The following is a 15,181-nucleotide window of genomic DNA, read 5'->3' as shown; positions in this document are numbered from 1 at the left end:
TACCCAAACTAACCATAGAATATGTCGCACATAACCAGTTTCTGCAAAGATCAATAAAATACTTCCTCATGGCAACTAAACTTCAATAGTATGGTCTCACAAGACAGTATTATTGCTATTCTGAACCTCAACTAAAGCTTACAAGGCTTACTGCTTTGTTAGAACACAGGTATTGTAGTAAAATTAACTAAAACCACAGTAAGCTTCATATTTTCTCTAAACCACTGCAGAGACCTCCTACATCAGAGTGACACTCTTAAATCAGCCCAAGCACTACATCTCTGTTGAAGTTCTGTAACCATTAGCTGAACAAGAAATTATTTTCTTGCATTACAGTATTTCTACTTCTGGAGTTAATAGCAAATAACTGAAAATACAATAGTACACTAAGCTTTGTTTTAGAATAAGCTACAAATGATTATCTACATCCTTCTATTCATGGATGTCTTCAAAGACCTCAAGATACAAACTAATGCAGAGTTCACTGAATAGACTTTACAGTATTTTCTGCATTACTGCTGACATCTTGCTTTTCACAGCTTAATGGGTTTTTTTTGTACTAAAAATAAGCTGTTCAAACAAAGTTTTTTTTCTCTTTCAAAGTAGATAAACTCTAATCATGATTTTCTTTTCTAAATCACAGCTATCAACACTACTTGTCCTGAATCTTTGGCAAAGTTACAGAACTGCAGGAAACACTGCACTCAAAAGCTGCCAGTCTTATAGCGCACAGAAGCAATCTCCACTATTCAAAGACTATTTTGTGCCCCCTTATTTATAAGGCTTAAAGATGTTTAGCACTTAACAATACATACTAAAGACAAAGGCTTAGTGACTCAAGGAGTTTACACAACTTTAATCTCCCAGTCCTGCAATTGCCACTGTGTGGCTGAGCTGGCACTAAGCAAAAGCCCATGCAGGCTATGCATTAATTGCTATGCAAATGAAAAGAGCCGGTCACAAGTCCAAAACAGACCAAGGAAGTAATATCAATGCTTGGAGCCTTTTTGCACAGGGTGCTGGCTAAGATAAAAGCTTGTGCCTTGAAGCTCTCTAAGCTCTACTCTCTGCCCAGCTTGAGCTAGTATAAACAAACTCCCACCCCTTGCCCCAAAAAAGGCAAGGAAGAGCTTTTGGCCTTGCACTTCAGTGAAGGCAAATAACTCTGCCCTCCACACTCCTCTTAATACAGGAAACCATAAACCTACCACCAAAGTCCTGCAACCAGCATTGGCTTTTTTAAGTCCCCTCAGCAGGTGTTCATAGCGCTTATCCCTTTTGGAACTGTAGATGCCATCATTTACTTCCCTCCCTAATCATGGCTAGGCTTCGCGAACGAAGATTTGGGAAGGGCTCTACCCACGTTTGTTACAAGTGTGCTGGTGGCTAAAAAGGCCAATATGAGATAGACAAGTCCGGTTGCAAAAGGCACAGCAGAAAGACTCCTTAGGTGGTATATTCTGCAAGGCACGAATCTTTCTGCGTTGTCTTTTCTCCTCAAGAGCGAACCTGTATGCTTTCTCAAAAGCATCAGCAGCGTTATAGATGGTCTGTCTCCAGGCCTCCCGATTGGAGGCCAGAGTAGACCAGTTATGATGATCAATATGGCCAAGGCTGAGATGTTGTTTCAGGGAGTCCTTGTATCTTCTCTTCGGGGCTCCTCTCATGCGGCAGCCGGTGGCAAGTTCACCATAAAGCAAGATCTTAGGGAGGCGGTGGTCCTTCATCCTTAAGACATGTCCTGCCCAACGCAGCTGCGTTCTCAGCAACATGGTCTCAATACTTGTGATTGCTGCTTGTTCTAGAACAGACATCTTAGTTACATAATCTGACCAGTGGATGTTTAGGATTGTACGGAGACAGCGTTGATGGAAGCGTTCTAGGAGTTGCAGGTGGTGGCGGTAGATGACCCATGATTCGGATCCATATAAGAGAGCAGACAGCACTATGGCTCTGTAAACACTGATCCTTGTACTTTTCTTCAAGTGTTTATTTCACCAAACTCTTCTATGAAGCTTTCCGAAAGCACTATATGCCTTTGCTAACCTGTTGTCTATCTCCCCGTCAATCTTACCATCCGAGGAGAAGAGGCTGCCTAGGTAATTAAACTGTTGGACTGATTTGAGCTCTGATTCGCCAATGGTGATATGGGGATGATGGAAGACTTCCTGAGGTGCAGGTTGATAGAGAACTTCTGTCTTCTTTAAGCTGACTTCTAGCCCAAAGAGCTCAGCAGTGTCTGCAAAGAAGGATGTTAAACGCTGCAGAGCTGCTTCTGTGTGGGTGACAAGGGCGGTGTCATCAGCATAAAGCAGCTCACGGACAAGATGATTTAAGGTCTTAGTGTGGGTCTTCAGTCATCTTAGGTTGAATAGGCTTCCATCAGTACGGTATTGAAGGTAGATACCATCCTGATCATCGAGGTCTGCCGTGGCCCTTTGGAACATCATGCTGAAGAAGATTGTGAATAGGGTTGGTGTGAGAACACAGCCTTGTTTCATACCATTGGTAATTAGAAAGGGCTCAGAAGGTGCATCACCATATCTGACTTGGCCGTGCTGATCCTCATGGAGGGAGATGATCATTTTAAGGAACTTGGGGGGACATCCTAAACGTTCCAAAATCTGCCACAGACCTTTCCTGCTCACAGTATCGAAAGCTTTGGTGAGGTCGACAAAGGTTACATACACTGTTCCCTACACTTCTCTTGCAGTTGTCTGAGAACAAATACCATGCCTGTGGTACTCCTGTTGGCTCTGAAACCACACTGGCTTTCAGGTAGAATTCCTTCTGCTATAGCGGGTATTAGTCTGTTCAAAAGCATTCTTGCCAGGATTTTGCCAGCAATGGAGAGCAGAGTAATACCATGGTAATTTGAACAGTCTGATTTAACTCCTTTCTTCTTATACAGGGTGATGATGACTGGGTCATCGAAGCCAAAAGCACAAAGAAAGAATCCGGCTCTTGAGAAAGAAATGGGAGGCAGCTGCTCGCAAGAAGTACAACCTGCTGCAGGACAGCAGTACCAGTGACAGTGACCTGACGTGTGACTCGAGCACGGGTTCATCAGATGATGATGAAGAAGCTTCAAGGAGCAGCAAGACAATCACTGCAGAGATACCAGATGGACCTCCAGTTGTAGCTCACTATGATATATCAGACACAAACTCAGACCCAGAAGTGGCAAATGTGGACCATCTGTTGGCAGCTGCAGTAGTTCAAGAGCACAATAATTCTTTAGGAAATCAAGACTCAGGATCTACCTGGAGAACCAGAGGACTGCTAGATGAACTGAGTGCTGATACAGGTTTGTTTAAATTCTCTTCCTCTGACATTTGTTCCAGCATCTCAGTTGGTGTCTCTCCCTTTCTTGCTTTCAGTATTTTTATAGTTTATACAGTTTTAAAAGGTGGCACGGGGCTGGGCCCCGGCGGGGGAAAGGAGAGGGGAGCTTCGCTGGTGGGGACTGCACCCTCGTGGGAGAAGAGAGGGGGAGCTTCGGAGCACACAGAGGTTTGCCGGTCCAGTTTGGGGGAGGGGAAGGGTGTCAGGTGAGCCGTGGGGGTCCTCAGACTGGTGGGAGGGCGGGCAGGACAGCTCTGTATGAAGTGTCGCAGGTAAGCGGTGCGTGGGAAGATATGTGGTAACACGGTGTGGAAAGGATAAGGTCAAGGTGGATAGCAGGTTCTTCTGGGGCGTTGGGGTTCTCGGCCGGGCTGGGGTCTTAAGAGGTACCTGAGTCCCGGGTGGGCACGGAGGCTGGAACGGTTTGGTTTTGGCTCACCTGCAGCTACTGCCCAGGTTCAGTATGTATTTGTTGCGTCCTGAAAGTGTGGTCAGGACAAAGGGTTGTTCCTGGGTATTTCCCTGGAACTGAATGTAGATGGGTGGCAGAAAAGTAGGGAGAGAAAGGCTTGCCCTAACCGTTTTAATGGGAAAGAAGCCTGTGTACCCCTGTGCGGTTGCGAGCTACGCTGGTGATGGTACATGCCTTCGGTAGGGTCGCCCATGCCAGACAGGTCAAAATCGTAGAGTCAGATTCAATATATCCATGGGCACGATGAGCTCACTAGCCTTCTGGCAATCATCCTAGGAGAAGGACAACTCTAATTCCAAACCCGGGCAGATGGAGCTCACTTCCCTCCCTAATAGGGAAGAAAGAAATAGCATACAAGCAAAGCTAAAACATTTGCACATATAGGCATATTTTGCCCTGAACACCAGGGACACAGCTCTCTACAGAAATCATAGCTGCTCACGTCTGTTTCATCTTTCTTACCATTAAAAAGAGCCCTTCAGTTCTGCAAATATACAAGAAAATGAGTGTTCTCTGCTTCCTCAGCTAGGTTTTTGGCTTCTGATCTGCCTTCTCTCTTGCCAAGAAAGGATATTTCACTCTCCTTATGTGTTTCCCTTCTTTCAAAACATTAGAGAACTCCTTGCCAGGCAGCTATTCCTAGCTATCAAGCTAGATGATTTGACAATCAGTAATGATATAATGTGTTTTTCCTCTTTTGAGCAGGCTCTGCTTTATTAACTGTGTCCTTATAATTAGGTCCATCATAAAAGAACACACAATTTATGTAATACAAATTCTATCAGGAACACACACACTAAACTTCCTAAAAATCTCAAACTCATTATGGACATACTTAATTTGAAACATCAGTTTCCAGTGATAAATACGTATCCTTAAATTAACTGAGACATCAGGATAATGTTTAAATAGATTAATACCACTTCTCCCTAAAACCACAGATTCCCTTTTTCCAGTATCAAGTAATTATAATAACTGGATAGACTTCCTGTTTGTTGTTTAAAGTCATTGGTAAAACACAGATGATCGTGCAGCTGCTAAAACACTGATCCGTCCCAACCACATTTGATCTGAGCTTGTTCGAGAATACAGCTGAGAACTCTGGGATGATAAAGTTAGAATCTACATTTCCCAAGATGTCACTATTGTGGCTACATTTTCCAATTATTTTATTCTAATATCACAGAGTACGTCTCCTTTTTCCATGAAGCAAAAAACAGTTACCTACTGGCCAGGTAGCACTAAAAAGAAACACTTATTTTCCAAGTCTGCATATTCTCTATCCACAATGCAGGCTGTTGTCAAACTGCCTGGTCACATAAAGTGAACAGAAAAACGAAAAGATTAAATACACAGCAGTACAGTGCAACCACAAGGCCGTAGTCTTTTAACAGTATCTTACTAATACATCTATGTATCTGCATCTGTAAATATTGGGGGGTGTTATTTATTTATTTTATCTGTAGATGCTGGAGGCCATTAGATAATGAAGAGAGAAAAGGTTTCACCATTGCAAATGAAGGTAAACACACAAAGCAACATAATCTGTGCATGGAAAGCAAGGATAGGAGTTACAAGAAACCCTTGCTTGCAAGAGATTCAACCCATTCGGAATACCATGAGCCAACTAAACATAAAGTAGATTTTTCTTTACCCAAATGTATCACTTTTTTACTTAAGTGCAATCAAGTCAATGCACATCATATAAAATGACAAATGACTCGTTTAGAGGATGTGGCTTTATGTGCAAGAACCAAACATAGTATCACTTGTTTCAGCAGTATGTCCTCTAATGCCTACATCTCTCCATGGAACTGCACCAGTAATACTTTTATAACAGGCAACACAAATTACTGCAAAACATAAAAGTTGATTGAAGTTATACTTACTGTAACTTGGGAAGCATCCATGAATTGCAGACCAAAGTAATCAGTTTCCACAAGGTCCAAATGATACACAATCTGGTCAAACAACTCCTGTCCCTTTGCATTTTTCTGTAACAGAAAAGGAAGTGGGGTTTTTTATGGGTCAGTGTGGATTTGGGTGTGTTTCTTTTTAAGTTCGAATGGGTGAGAGAAGATACACAATGGAAAACAATACTTAAATAGCAATTCTATTTATTCTGGAGAATTGTATTGACATTTCTTTTTATTTCCCACAGGAAAGAGAGTGACGTGCTGTTCCTGTCTGCAGCTATTCCAACAGCATCAGATTTCCCTCTCAAAGAAAACCTTCAAAGTTCACTGTAACTAAAAGTGTATGAGAGAAAAGAAAGGCTTATGTTCTGTAAGTGTCCTAAGTCACAGAGTCAACATTTTAGACCCCAGGAAGACAGATTCTCCAGCAAAAGCTTGCTTGACACACTGTCTGAAATCTGCTGGCTGTTATCACATATCAACTGCAGTCATGAAGTGCCATACCATCACTGGAGCTGCAAAATAAATTCTGGGCAGCCAGAATACTTAAAGAGCACTGTGAAGAAAATTAATGGGATATGATAAGAATCTTCTGTGTATGTTGCTAATTGCAATCATATTTACAGCCTTTAAACGAAGAAACAAAACAGGGTCAAAAAAGCTGTAATTCTTACTTGCCATGCCATCTGAAACTCACAGGCGTTGAAATAAAACCAACCCCAGCTATCAGCTACAGGTACTAGTAGGAAAGTTAGCTGATCTTAAAGCTAGGCTGCACTGACCTGTGTGCGTGTTCTAAGGTCAAGGCAAAAATTTAGATACCCAATTCTTCAACACTAGAAAAGTGAAGCTTGGAGGTAGCTTTGTTTTCTAGTTTTTGCTTTGTAGTGCTTCCTTTGGCGGAGCTACCACCAAAGCTTGGTGGGTAGGAGGAAGGAGCAATAAGAAACAACTTTTTCATGTAAATCCTGTTGTGTTACTTGAGGAAGGAAGTGTTCAAGTTCTTGAGCAAAAACATCCCTTGGCTAAAAACACAAGAGATGACCATAAATCTGAGTACAAGACTGAAGCTACAGTTTTATACAAGGATATACTTTTGTGACTGCTGCCCCTCACACACCTTTAAGGATTTTTTTCTTCAATTTTTATTTTTTAAAGCTCTAAAATATTAGGCATTTCCACGTCATCCCAAAATATAGCAAAATTCACAAATTTAAGTGTTCAATTCCTTTTGTTTGGTCTTCTGCACAAAAGCAGCATCAAATATAACACGCAGAACTCCTGTTCAGGATTCTAAGCTGTCTAAAATCTGTCCACCAATAGACAAGATGAAGTGTTACATCTCTATTTTTTCCAAGAAGGTCACACAAGCTTAAGTGTAGGTAGCAAATTTTATTCAAGTTGAATTTTGGGAGTTTGGTGTGGTTTTGGGGGTTTTTTACTAACAAAGCAGAAGCACAGAAATTCAATCTTATCAAATTTCAGGAGCAGCATTAGGAGCTCCATTAAAACAAGCTGCATAAAAACTTAAACATTAAATTATCATTGTAAGATACTGTTTCATTATTTTGGAGGGGCAGGAGGTGGATAGTAGACATTCTTAACCAAAGTTCAACGCTCTATTGAAAGCAGATGAGAATATAATGGTTTCTTAAAACAGTACATTGCTAAGAAACCATCATCTTTACTTGTGCAACAGTTACTATAAACTGAACAGAAGTATCCAGAACTTGTTAACAGAAGTCAAACCAAAGTACAACAAATTTTAAACAGATTCTGCTTAAATGAGGGAGGAGAAAACCCTGCAAAGCAATAAAATGAGAAACAGCAGAACGGGAAGAATTCACAAATCTAGGGAAAATAGATTTGATGCCCTACAATTACTGTACCCATGGGTGTTTGCTTTATGGCATTAACTACCAGAACATGTTTATCTTCAACAGCCACACACCCAATAGAAACCAGAGAGAGCATACTCCACCTTCTGTATCCAAACAGTAGTTAATGTTTAACGTGTTTCACATGGAGAATAGCTCTGCATTGCACGGCTAGACCATAAAATGCAGTATTACATATAATCTCCAATAAGCTATGTGACATTTAACTTGTCATTAAATGAGCTTTCCCACTTGGATGATAGAGCAGCTGCAGTCAACAAATTGCTGACAAAAAACTTTGAGATGGTACACTACGGGGCAGATAAATGCGACTAATTCCTTTCCTCTACTAAAAGTAAAGGATGACCTGTTCTCCTTTATTCTGCCTCTTCACTGACTGACAATCTAGGGAGTCGGACTGTGGACTGATAAATTCATAGCTATGCACTAAATGAAATGGGTGGTACAGGCAAAATAGGAGTCTTTTTCCTTAGGAATTAATATCCATGGTAGTGACCTCTAATGTAAAAAGTGTCCATATGACAAGAAACTTCAAATTTTCACTGTCTTTTTCTTCTCTCTTCCTTCTAGACAAAACAGAAGCTAAAAAAATACTTGCTCTTTCAAAACCTGGTACCACATAAAGACTGAAAATTATTTCATACAATAAAATTTTCATTTATCTAATCATCTGGAATTTAATGCCTTTCTCTACAGACCTTTGACTTGTGCATATTTTCTGAAGATACATCTAAAAAACCCCAACCATAAACGACAAATATTTTACAGTTCTACCTTGCTAGACAGATGGTTCAGAACTGTCAGATGTAAGAGACCTGCATAAGTTACATCTCAAAAAATGAAGTATACATATACATATACATATACATATACTACTACGTAAAGTAATCACTTTGTTACGAAAGTTACTATAATTGGAAACAGTGATGTAATAAAAGTTGCAAACCCTTGTTTGGTTTTGTGGGGGATTTTTTGTTTGGGGTTTTTTTTTGTCTGTCCTTGCTTTGTTTTTGTTTTGGTGGTGGGGTTTTTTTGTTTTAAAAAATCAACCAAACAAAAAACAACCAACAATTAAAACAGTTTCTGGGGGAGTGTTCCTTGGAGAACTTGTGTGAACACCATGAAACCTCACAGGGAGGCACTGGGGGGCTGGGCATGAAAAGTTCCAGTTCACAAACAAAACAACAGCTGCAACTTAGGGTAAAACCGAATGAGCATGAGGCAGGCACTTGAAGAAAGACAGAAAGATTGAATTAAACTTGCAGGTTGAGGAGCTCTGTGATAATGAGCAACCACTGAAAGAAAGAAAAAAAAAAAAAGGTGTTTCATATCAGTCACCCGTGTCTTGTCTGACAATCATGCCAGATTTTCCACTCTGTATCATAGAAGCCCTTCTCAAATAAACCTCCTTCATATCTTCTTTGGGACCATGAGTCATAGCATCAGAGAAAATTCTTATGTTAAATAAGGACTCAGTGCAAGTCCTACAAAGACTTCAATGGGCATAAGTATAAAACACCTTGTACAGCCACAGTGACAGCTGCAATGTCCACACTTCAAGCAGGCTATCTTTCTAGCTGCCAGAGACTTCCAGTCTCAGGGAATCCACGGAAATTCTTGTCAGCTAAAACATGACAAAACAAAGAATAACTTCTCTAATTAGAAACTCTTTGAGACTGGACACATGAATAGGCAAGAGATTTTAACATGCTTTTGGTGGATGTGAAGGAAAGGGAAAATTGATCAGCCAGGGAAAATTTTACACCAAGTGGCTCTATCTAAACAAGCTGATTAGTGTTGATTTTAGCTATTCCAGGGCTAACCAAAAATAAGGAAAATAAACCACTGCCAAGAAAAGACTGAAAGCCAATTAACTTTCCAATAAAAGCCAATGTGTACCAAACTGAATAGTGAGTAGCAGCAATGAGTATGTAGGGAAGATTTAGTTTCTTTTTTGAAAGAAAGCACTGAATTATGTATTCTGAAATATGTGAAATATTTTTGCAGAGTGGGTTGCTATGCTCTCATGGTCACAGACCCAAGGTTTTAGCTTCTAATAAGTTCTTAAAGGAGCATTTGTAGCCACCAAGTCTCAGCTCCACAGGCCTCATACTGCCCTGCTCTGATGGCACCAGCATGCCCTCTCTTTGGCATCTCCTGAAACAGAATGGCTCAATATGTTGTGCTCGGTCCTCTTACACCTGAACTATTATTAACTCAGTTTTCAAACCTAAGGCTGTATCTGTTGGCCATACTGCTTAGCAGTAGGAATTTTCATTGCCTTTTAACAGCCACTGGCAGTGTTGTCTCCCAGCGTTTCAGACAGGCTATACATGCATAAAGCCATCTGTGCTTCTAATTAGCCTTGACTCCTGGTGCTCAGTTATCATCTGTCCTTTAACTTGCTTTCTTCTAGGTAGTCAAGCCCTCAGATTCTCAAACACATTCAGCTGTATTGAAAGCAAGCAGTAGTTCTACAATTCTAAGCACAAAAATGCTTCTACATTCTTACAAATCTATTCATTAGGTCTCTAGGAAGAGAGAAAGGAGAGACACAATCCTTTGCATCCCCTAAGCTTGGTCACTGCAGGGTATATAACTACAGTGAAGTTATCTTTTGGATCATGACTCTTGTAGGCACGTCAGAGCGAGCTCTTAACTAAAGAGCTGCATATTACAACACAACTGCCATGGCATCTTACAGCTTCAGCCAAGCAAGCACTTGAGGCTATGGCTGGGCTGGCAAAACCTGCACTGAAAATGATGTTATCCATCCCATCAATGCTGCCATAGGTAGTACTGTCAAAGATGGCAGCATGTTTTTAAATTCCAGTTTCCATGCTGCCATCCAAAGACGACACCCTGGCAGAGGGCATGCTGCAAAGTAGCCATGACCTTGGTATTTGTCCCAGCTTCCTCCTGGGGACCTAATAAGTAGATTCATAAGAATGTGGAGAGAGTTGTATTTTTTGTGCTTGAAGTTATGTAAATAATGCTTACTTTACTTTGTAAACTCAGAGCTAATTGAAGAAAAGCAAGTTATTTCTTAACACATCATACTTCCACGAGGCTGTCTAACTTGCTCAAGCTACATGAAGATATCAAGTTATTTTCTTACCAGTCAACCATTGACTCAAGTTTTCAGTTCTGGCTACAAGCTCCCTTGAAAATGTGACACTGTTCAAATAACCATTAAGCCTCTCACCCTGTCATGGCAATACACCAGTACTGCTTCAGTGCTGAATGTGTCCAGAAGAAAACACAAGTGATGACGCATATGAGCTTTTATCTAAAGGAGAACAAAATTCATTTTAGCCCCTTTGAGATTTTAGCTGAAAACAAGAGCCAAAATCACCTCAACTTCCCCCCTGCACAAAAAACTCAAAACAACAAAAAATGCCAAATGCATACACACACCACCAAACCCTCAGCCCTTCATCAGAGGACAAAAACGTTCCCTGAATGATATTTACTTATTATAATCTTGAGAGAACAAATACTTTGCTCCCAGTCATTTCTGTCAAGGCCCCAAACTAAAATTGCTATTTCCTGAGCAAAAATAGCTTATAAGCAAAGTAAAATAACCCCTCAAAAAATGAAAAAACACCAAAGAAAAAAAAATCCAAAACCAATGAATTCAACCAAGAGACCAAGCTGATTCCTTCAAATTAGTCTCAAAGCCTATGATAAAACTGAAAGTCTCAAAAACCAAGTCTCTCACAAGTCACATCCTATCAAGGGGATAACTGGGAGCTTCAAAGTAGGAAACAGTACACTACCATTTAAAAACATTCTCTGTGTGGGCAGACGAGCACATAGCAGTGCAAGCGAGCTGGGTTTCTGTGACCAAGATGCCAATGAGAATTTGTAGACAGACATTAAGAAAAAAAATCCCCAAAGAGTGGGTATAGTAAACCTCACCATTGCTGCACATCAGCATTTCTCAACAGCAGTCAGACTTTCATCTCTTCACCAGCTATTGGCAAGAAGAATCAGTGTTCACTGGAGGAGAAGCCGGAATAAGAATAACTAAATAGATCACCATATTTTACGTATACCAGGCAAGTCACTACATAAACTCAAATGGCACCGGACTTCCAGTCAGATCACAATACGTTTACCATGCTAGCCTGACATTGACCAAGTCCCTTGCATCAGCTTATGCTTTCTACCTTTTATGTAAGGGCAGTCATGTATCAACAAAAATAAAAAATAAAATTAACACCCACCACACTAACAACAAAAACAAATAAACAAAAGCAAACAAAACTAAGAAACCCAAACCACAAAGAATTAAGGGTGGAGAAGAATCATATGCTATTTTCAAGCTCTGCAATAGGAATGAAGAAAAGATTTTTAATTATTCAAAAATAGAAACTCATTGAGATGAATCAAAGATTGGAATGGTAGAATGGCATTATAGAGAATGTACAGAAAATAGATCAGAGAAGGAATTACTTTACATGCAGAACAATCATTAAATAGTTCAAACCCATGCCAAGTAACCCACTGGAAAGATGTCCTATGTACAGTAACACAAACATAAAACAGATCCAGGAAAGTCAGGTGAGATTTGAAGGGCAAGTATAAAGTTTCCTTTGCCAGTTCACACATCCCTCCTTCCTCACTTCATTCCCCACATCTCAATCACATTCTGTCTCTTCCTCAACTGGCAAACACAACAACAATTGAACCAAATTTATAATATGATCTGAACAACGCTAACTTTTTCTGAAAGCTGGTTTTTCACAGTTGTTTTCAAAATAGGCACTTTCACTAGTTGAGCTTTATGGCCCTTCAAAACCTGATTATAGTAGCATACCTAGAGCCTCAGAAGTCCATTTTGCTGCTGAAAAAAAGCAGCGAGAATCTATCATGTCTTCAACTAAGCACCACTTGCTTAGTTTTTTCAGAGAAGACATTGGGACTGTCCTAAGCTGGACACAGTTGGTTTCAGCCACCCCCACAACAAACTCACTGACCACTGGAGATGGGGGGAAGGAAGTGCATACAGAAATCAGGAGTGAAGGAGTGGATTTGAGTTAGGGAAAGAGTTATCTTTATCTTGACCCACAAGCATTTGTTCCCATTTTTTCTCCATGTTTTCTTCCCCCAGCTTGCAGATGGGGGATGGAATGAGTGGGCTGGGTAGGAGCCTGGCTGGTGGCTAAGACTAACACACTGCAGTGGGGAAACCCTTATGCAGGGCGATTTTACATTCCAATCAGTCATCTGAAGGGCATGCTGTACTCAAAAAGCCTTTAATCTCTCCAAAAGTCACATGAAGGGCAAGCAGGTAATACCACGATGGTGCCCTATAAGTGCAATTACTATTGGCAACGTTAGTACCAGCAATGACATTTTCGTTTTATTAGACTCAGACGAAGGTGAGAGTTTCTGCTTACTGTTCCTATCACCTACATGTACTACTGGCAACCCAGACCTCTTTCCAAGAGAAAAGCACTGTCAACACTTCTAAATGGGATCCTCAGGCAATAGATAAAAGCGACCTTCAGCCACAGAACAAAGCAGTAAAAAAAAAAATCCTCACTTGTAACTTTATGTTCTAGAAGTCAGCCTGGACTCCTGTTATTTCAGATACAGAGAGGTTATCCCATCACATTTCTACACTCAGAGGCATGATAAAAAAAAGGGTTATTTGTATAGAAAGAAGATTCTTTTTCACCCCTAGAATGCCAGCTCCCTCTCCTGACCCACTTGAAATATTACATGTCCCTCAGGTTCAAACACAGCCAAGGAAAAAAGGAGTAGCTAGGATGAGAAGAATAAAAGTCTATGCTGAGACTTCTTAACCTAAATGATTTCACTCAAAATATAATTTACAGTTCTGCATTCCCAGAGGAAGAGGTAGAATTTGATAAAATTAACTATGGGTGTTGAAGTGGCAGTCACCTCTAAGAGACAATACCATCAAAGACAACACATAACATTATGCTTTATGCTTCCACTGCCTGTTGCCTTGCTGCACAAATCATGGTGGGATAGAGGTGCCATGGAGAGCTAGAGGCAATTTTAGGTAATGGCTTTAAATTGTATTTGAGAAATAACACGTAACACTGGCATAAGCTAAGTTTACCTAAAAGAGAATAAGGAGAAAGAAGCAAGTGCTATCAGAAAAGAATCCCAGAAAAGTTTAGCAAAGGATCTTCATTTTCTTATGCTAATGACGGTACCAGTTTCAAATGACATCCTTGCTTTCTTATACATCTGCATTCGAATGCTCCATGAGTAGAAAAGGTTTTAAATGGAAGCAATTGAACAAACAGAATTTTCCATACAGACATGTCTTTTGTATACAATTCACATGTATGTGTGCCCAACTCAACTCCTGCCAATTTTTTAAACTTGTTTTTAAATAGGACATGTTTATGACTGTCTACAATAAAACGGTTTACCCATAAAGGTTTACTGGCAACCTTGCTTCAGCACAGATGTAGCTCAGACCAGCAGTAATGCCCAGTCAAACACATGAGCAACACAAGCCAGAAGTACTTCACATAAATTAAGGCTGCAGGGTTCCCACTATCCCAGCCAGACAAGTCACAGGTTGTGTTTCTGGCTCTTACCCAAGAGGTCTGTTAGGGCAGCTGTACAGATAAATGCCTTGTAAAGAACTGGCTACAGAGGGAAAGTTATATCAGTTTAACATCACTACTAATTTAAGCTAACAGTGCTTTCAAACCCCCTCCCCACAAACATTCACTTGGGCCACACTCCACAGCCTGGTATGGGGCCTGGTATGCCAAAAGCTGAACACTGGTATTGAGGCAAGGAGGAGGCCACAAAGCTGTGTTGTGGCTGATAGGCAAAACCTAGGATGGTTGCTCTAAGAACTGGTATCTTACACAACGCCTTACAGATCGTGTCTTTTGAGTGTATAGAACAAGATCCCACCACCATCACCTGCTGACCTGTAAAAGCAAAAAGGTGTAGATTCCTTTAGTAATAATATCACGTCATGTAATGCTGCACAAATTTACTTTTATGTGTGTCTGGATAAAAGAAAGTGCTTCCTTAGAAGCAATTCTCCAGCATAATATTCCACACTGTTTACGCCCATGTAATTCACATTCAATTATTTCTATGTCTATTTATTTTTTTACTTAAATAATACATACTATTTGTTGCATTTTTCATAGCAGAAAATTAATTCTACATGCATGCTAACATTATTATTAATCACCTACATTAATTATCTTATAATGTGCTAAACCTTCCATACAAATGGTATTTATTGTTAATCATCCTGACAGTTATGGCCAGTAAAAGCAAGTTCAAAGATTTGAAATATAGAAGTAGTGACCAAAAAGGGAGTTTAGAACCTGAGGAAAAAACTTTAAGGTGGTCTTTCCTCAGAAGCTCTATTGATTTAAAATGCAAAGAAACTCTTTTAGAAGTTATTTATTCAGTCAACTGACTTCAGCACTCTTCACTCTTTGTTCTTTCATGCACTAAGTCATAGGACCTCTCCAAAGAATCAACCCCAATTATTTGCTTCTCTTTGAAGAGAACCAGAAATCCAGAGATTC

General features: G+C 40.2%; 1 protein-coding gene across 6 annotated transcripts in view; it reads right to left on the bottom strand.

The window, feature by feature from the left end:
• Window positions 1-15,181, bottom strand: part of EPB41L4B (erythrocyte membrane protein band 4.1 like 4B) — a 170,556-nt gene that overhangs the window by 114,055 nt on the left and 41,320 nt on the right. For all 6 annotated transcript variants that reach the window (XM_027680162.1, XM_027680180.1, XM_027680191.1 and 3 more), the window contains exon 2: window positions 5,707-5,811. In XM_027680162.1, coding sequence (XP_027535963.1) covers window positions 5,707-5,811 — 105 coding nt within the window. The remainder of the gene's footprint in view (window positions 1-5,706; window positions 5,812-15,181) is intronic.

Source organism: Neopelma chrysocephalum, unplaced genomic scaffold, assembly GCF_003984885.1.
Source record: "Neopelma chrysocephalum unplaced genomic scaffold, ASM398488v2 Primary Assembly neopelma1_22b, whole genome shotgun sequence".
NCBI lineage: Eukaryota > Metazoa > Chordata > Aves > Passeriformes > Pipridae > Neopelma > Neopelma chrysocephalum.
The sequence above is the reverse complement of the archived record's forward strand: the minus strand, read 5'-3'. Positions and strand labels throughout refer to the sequence as shown.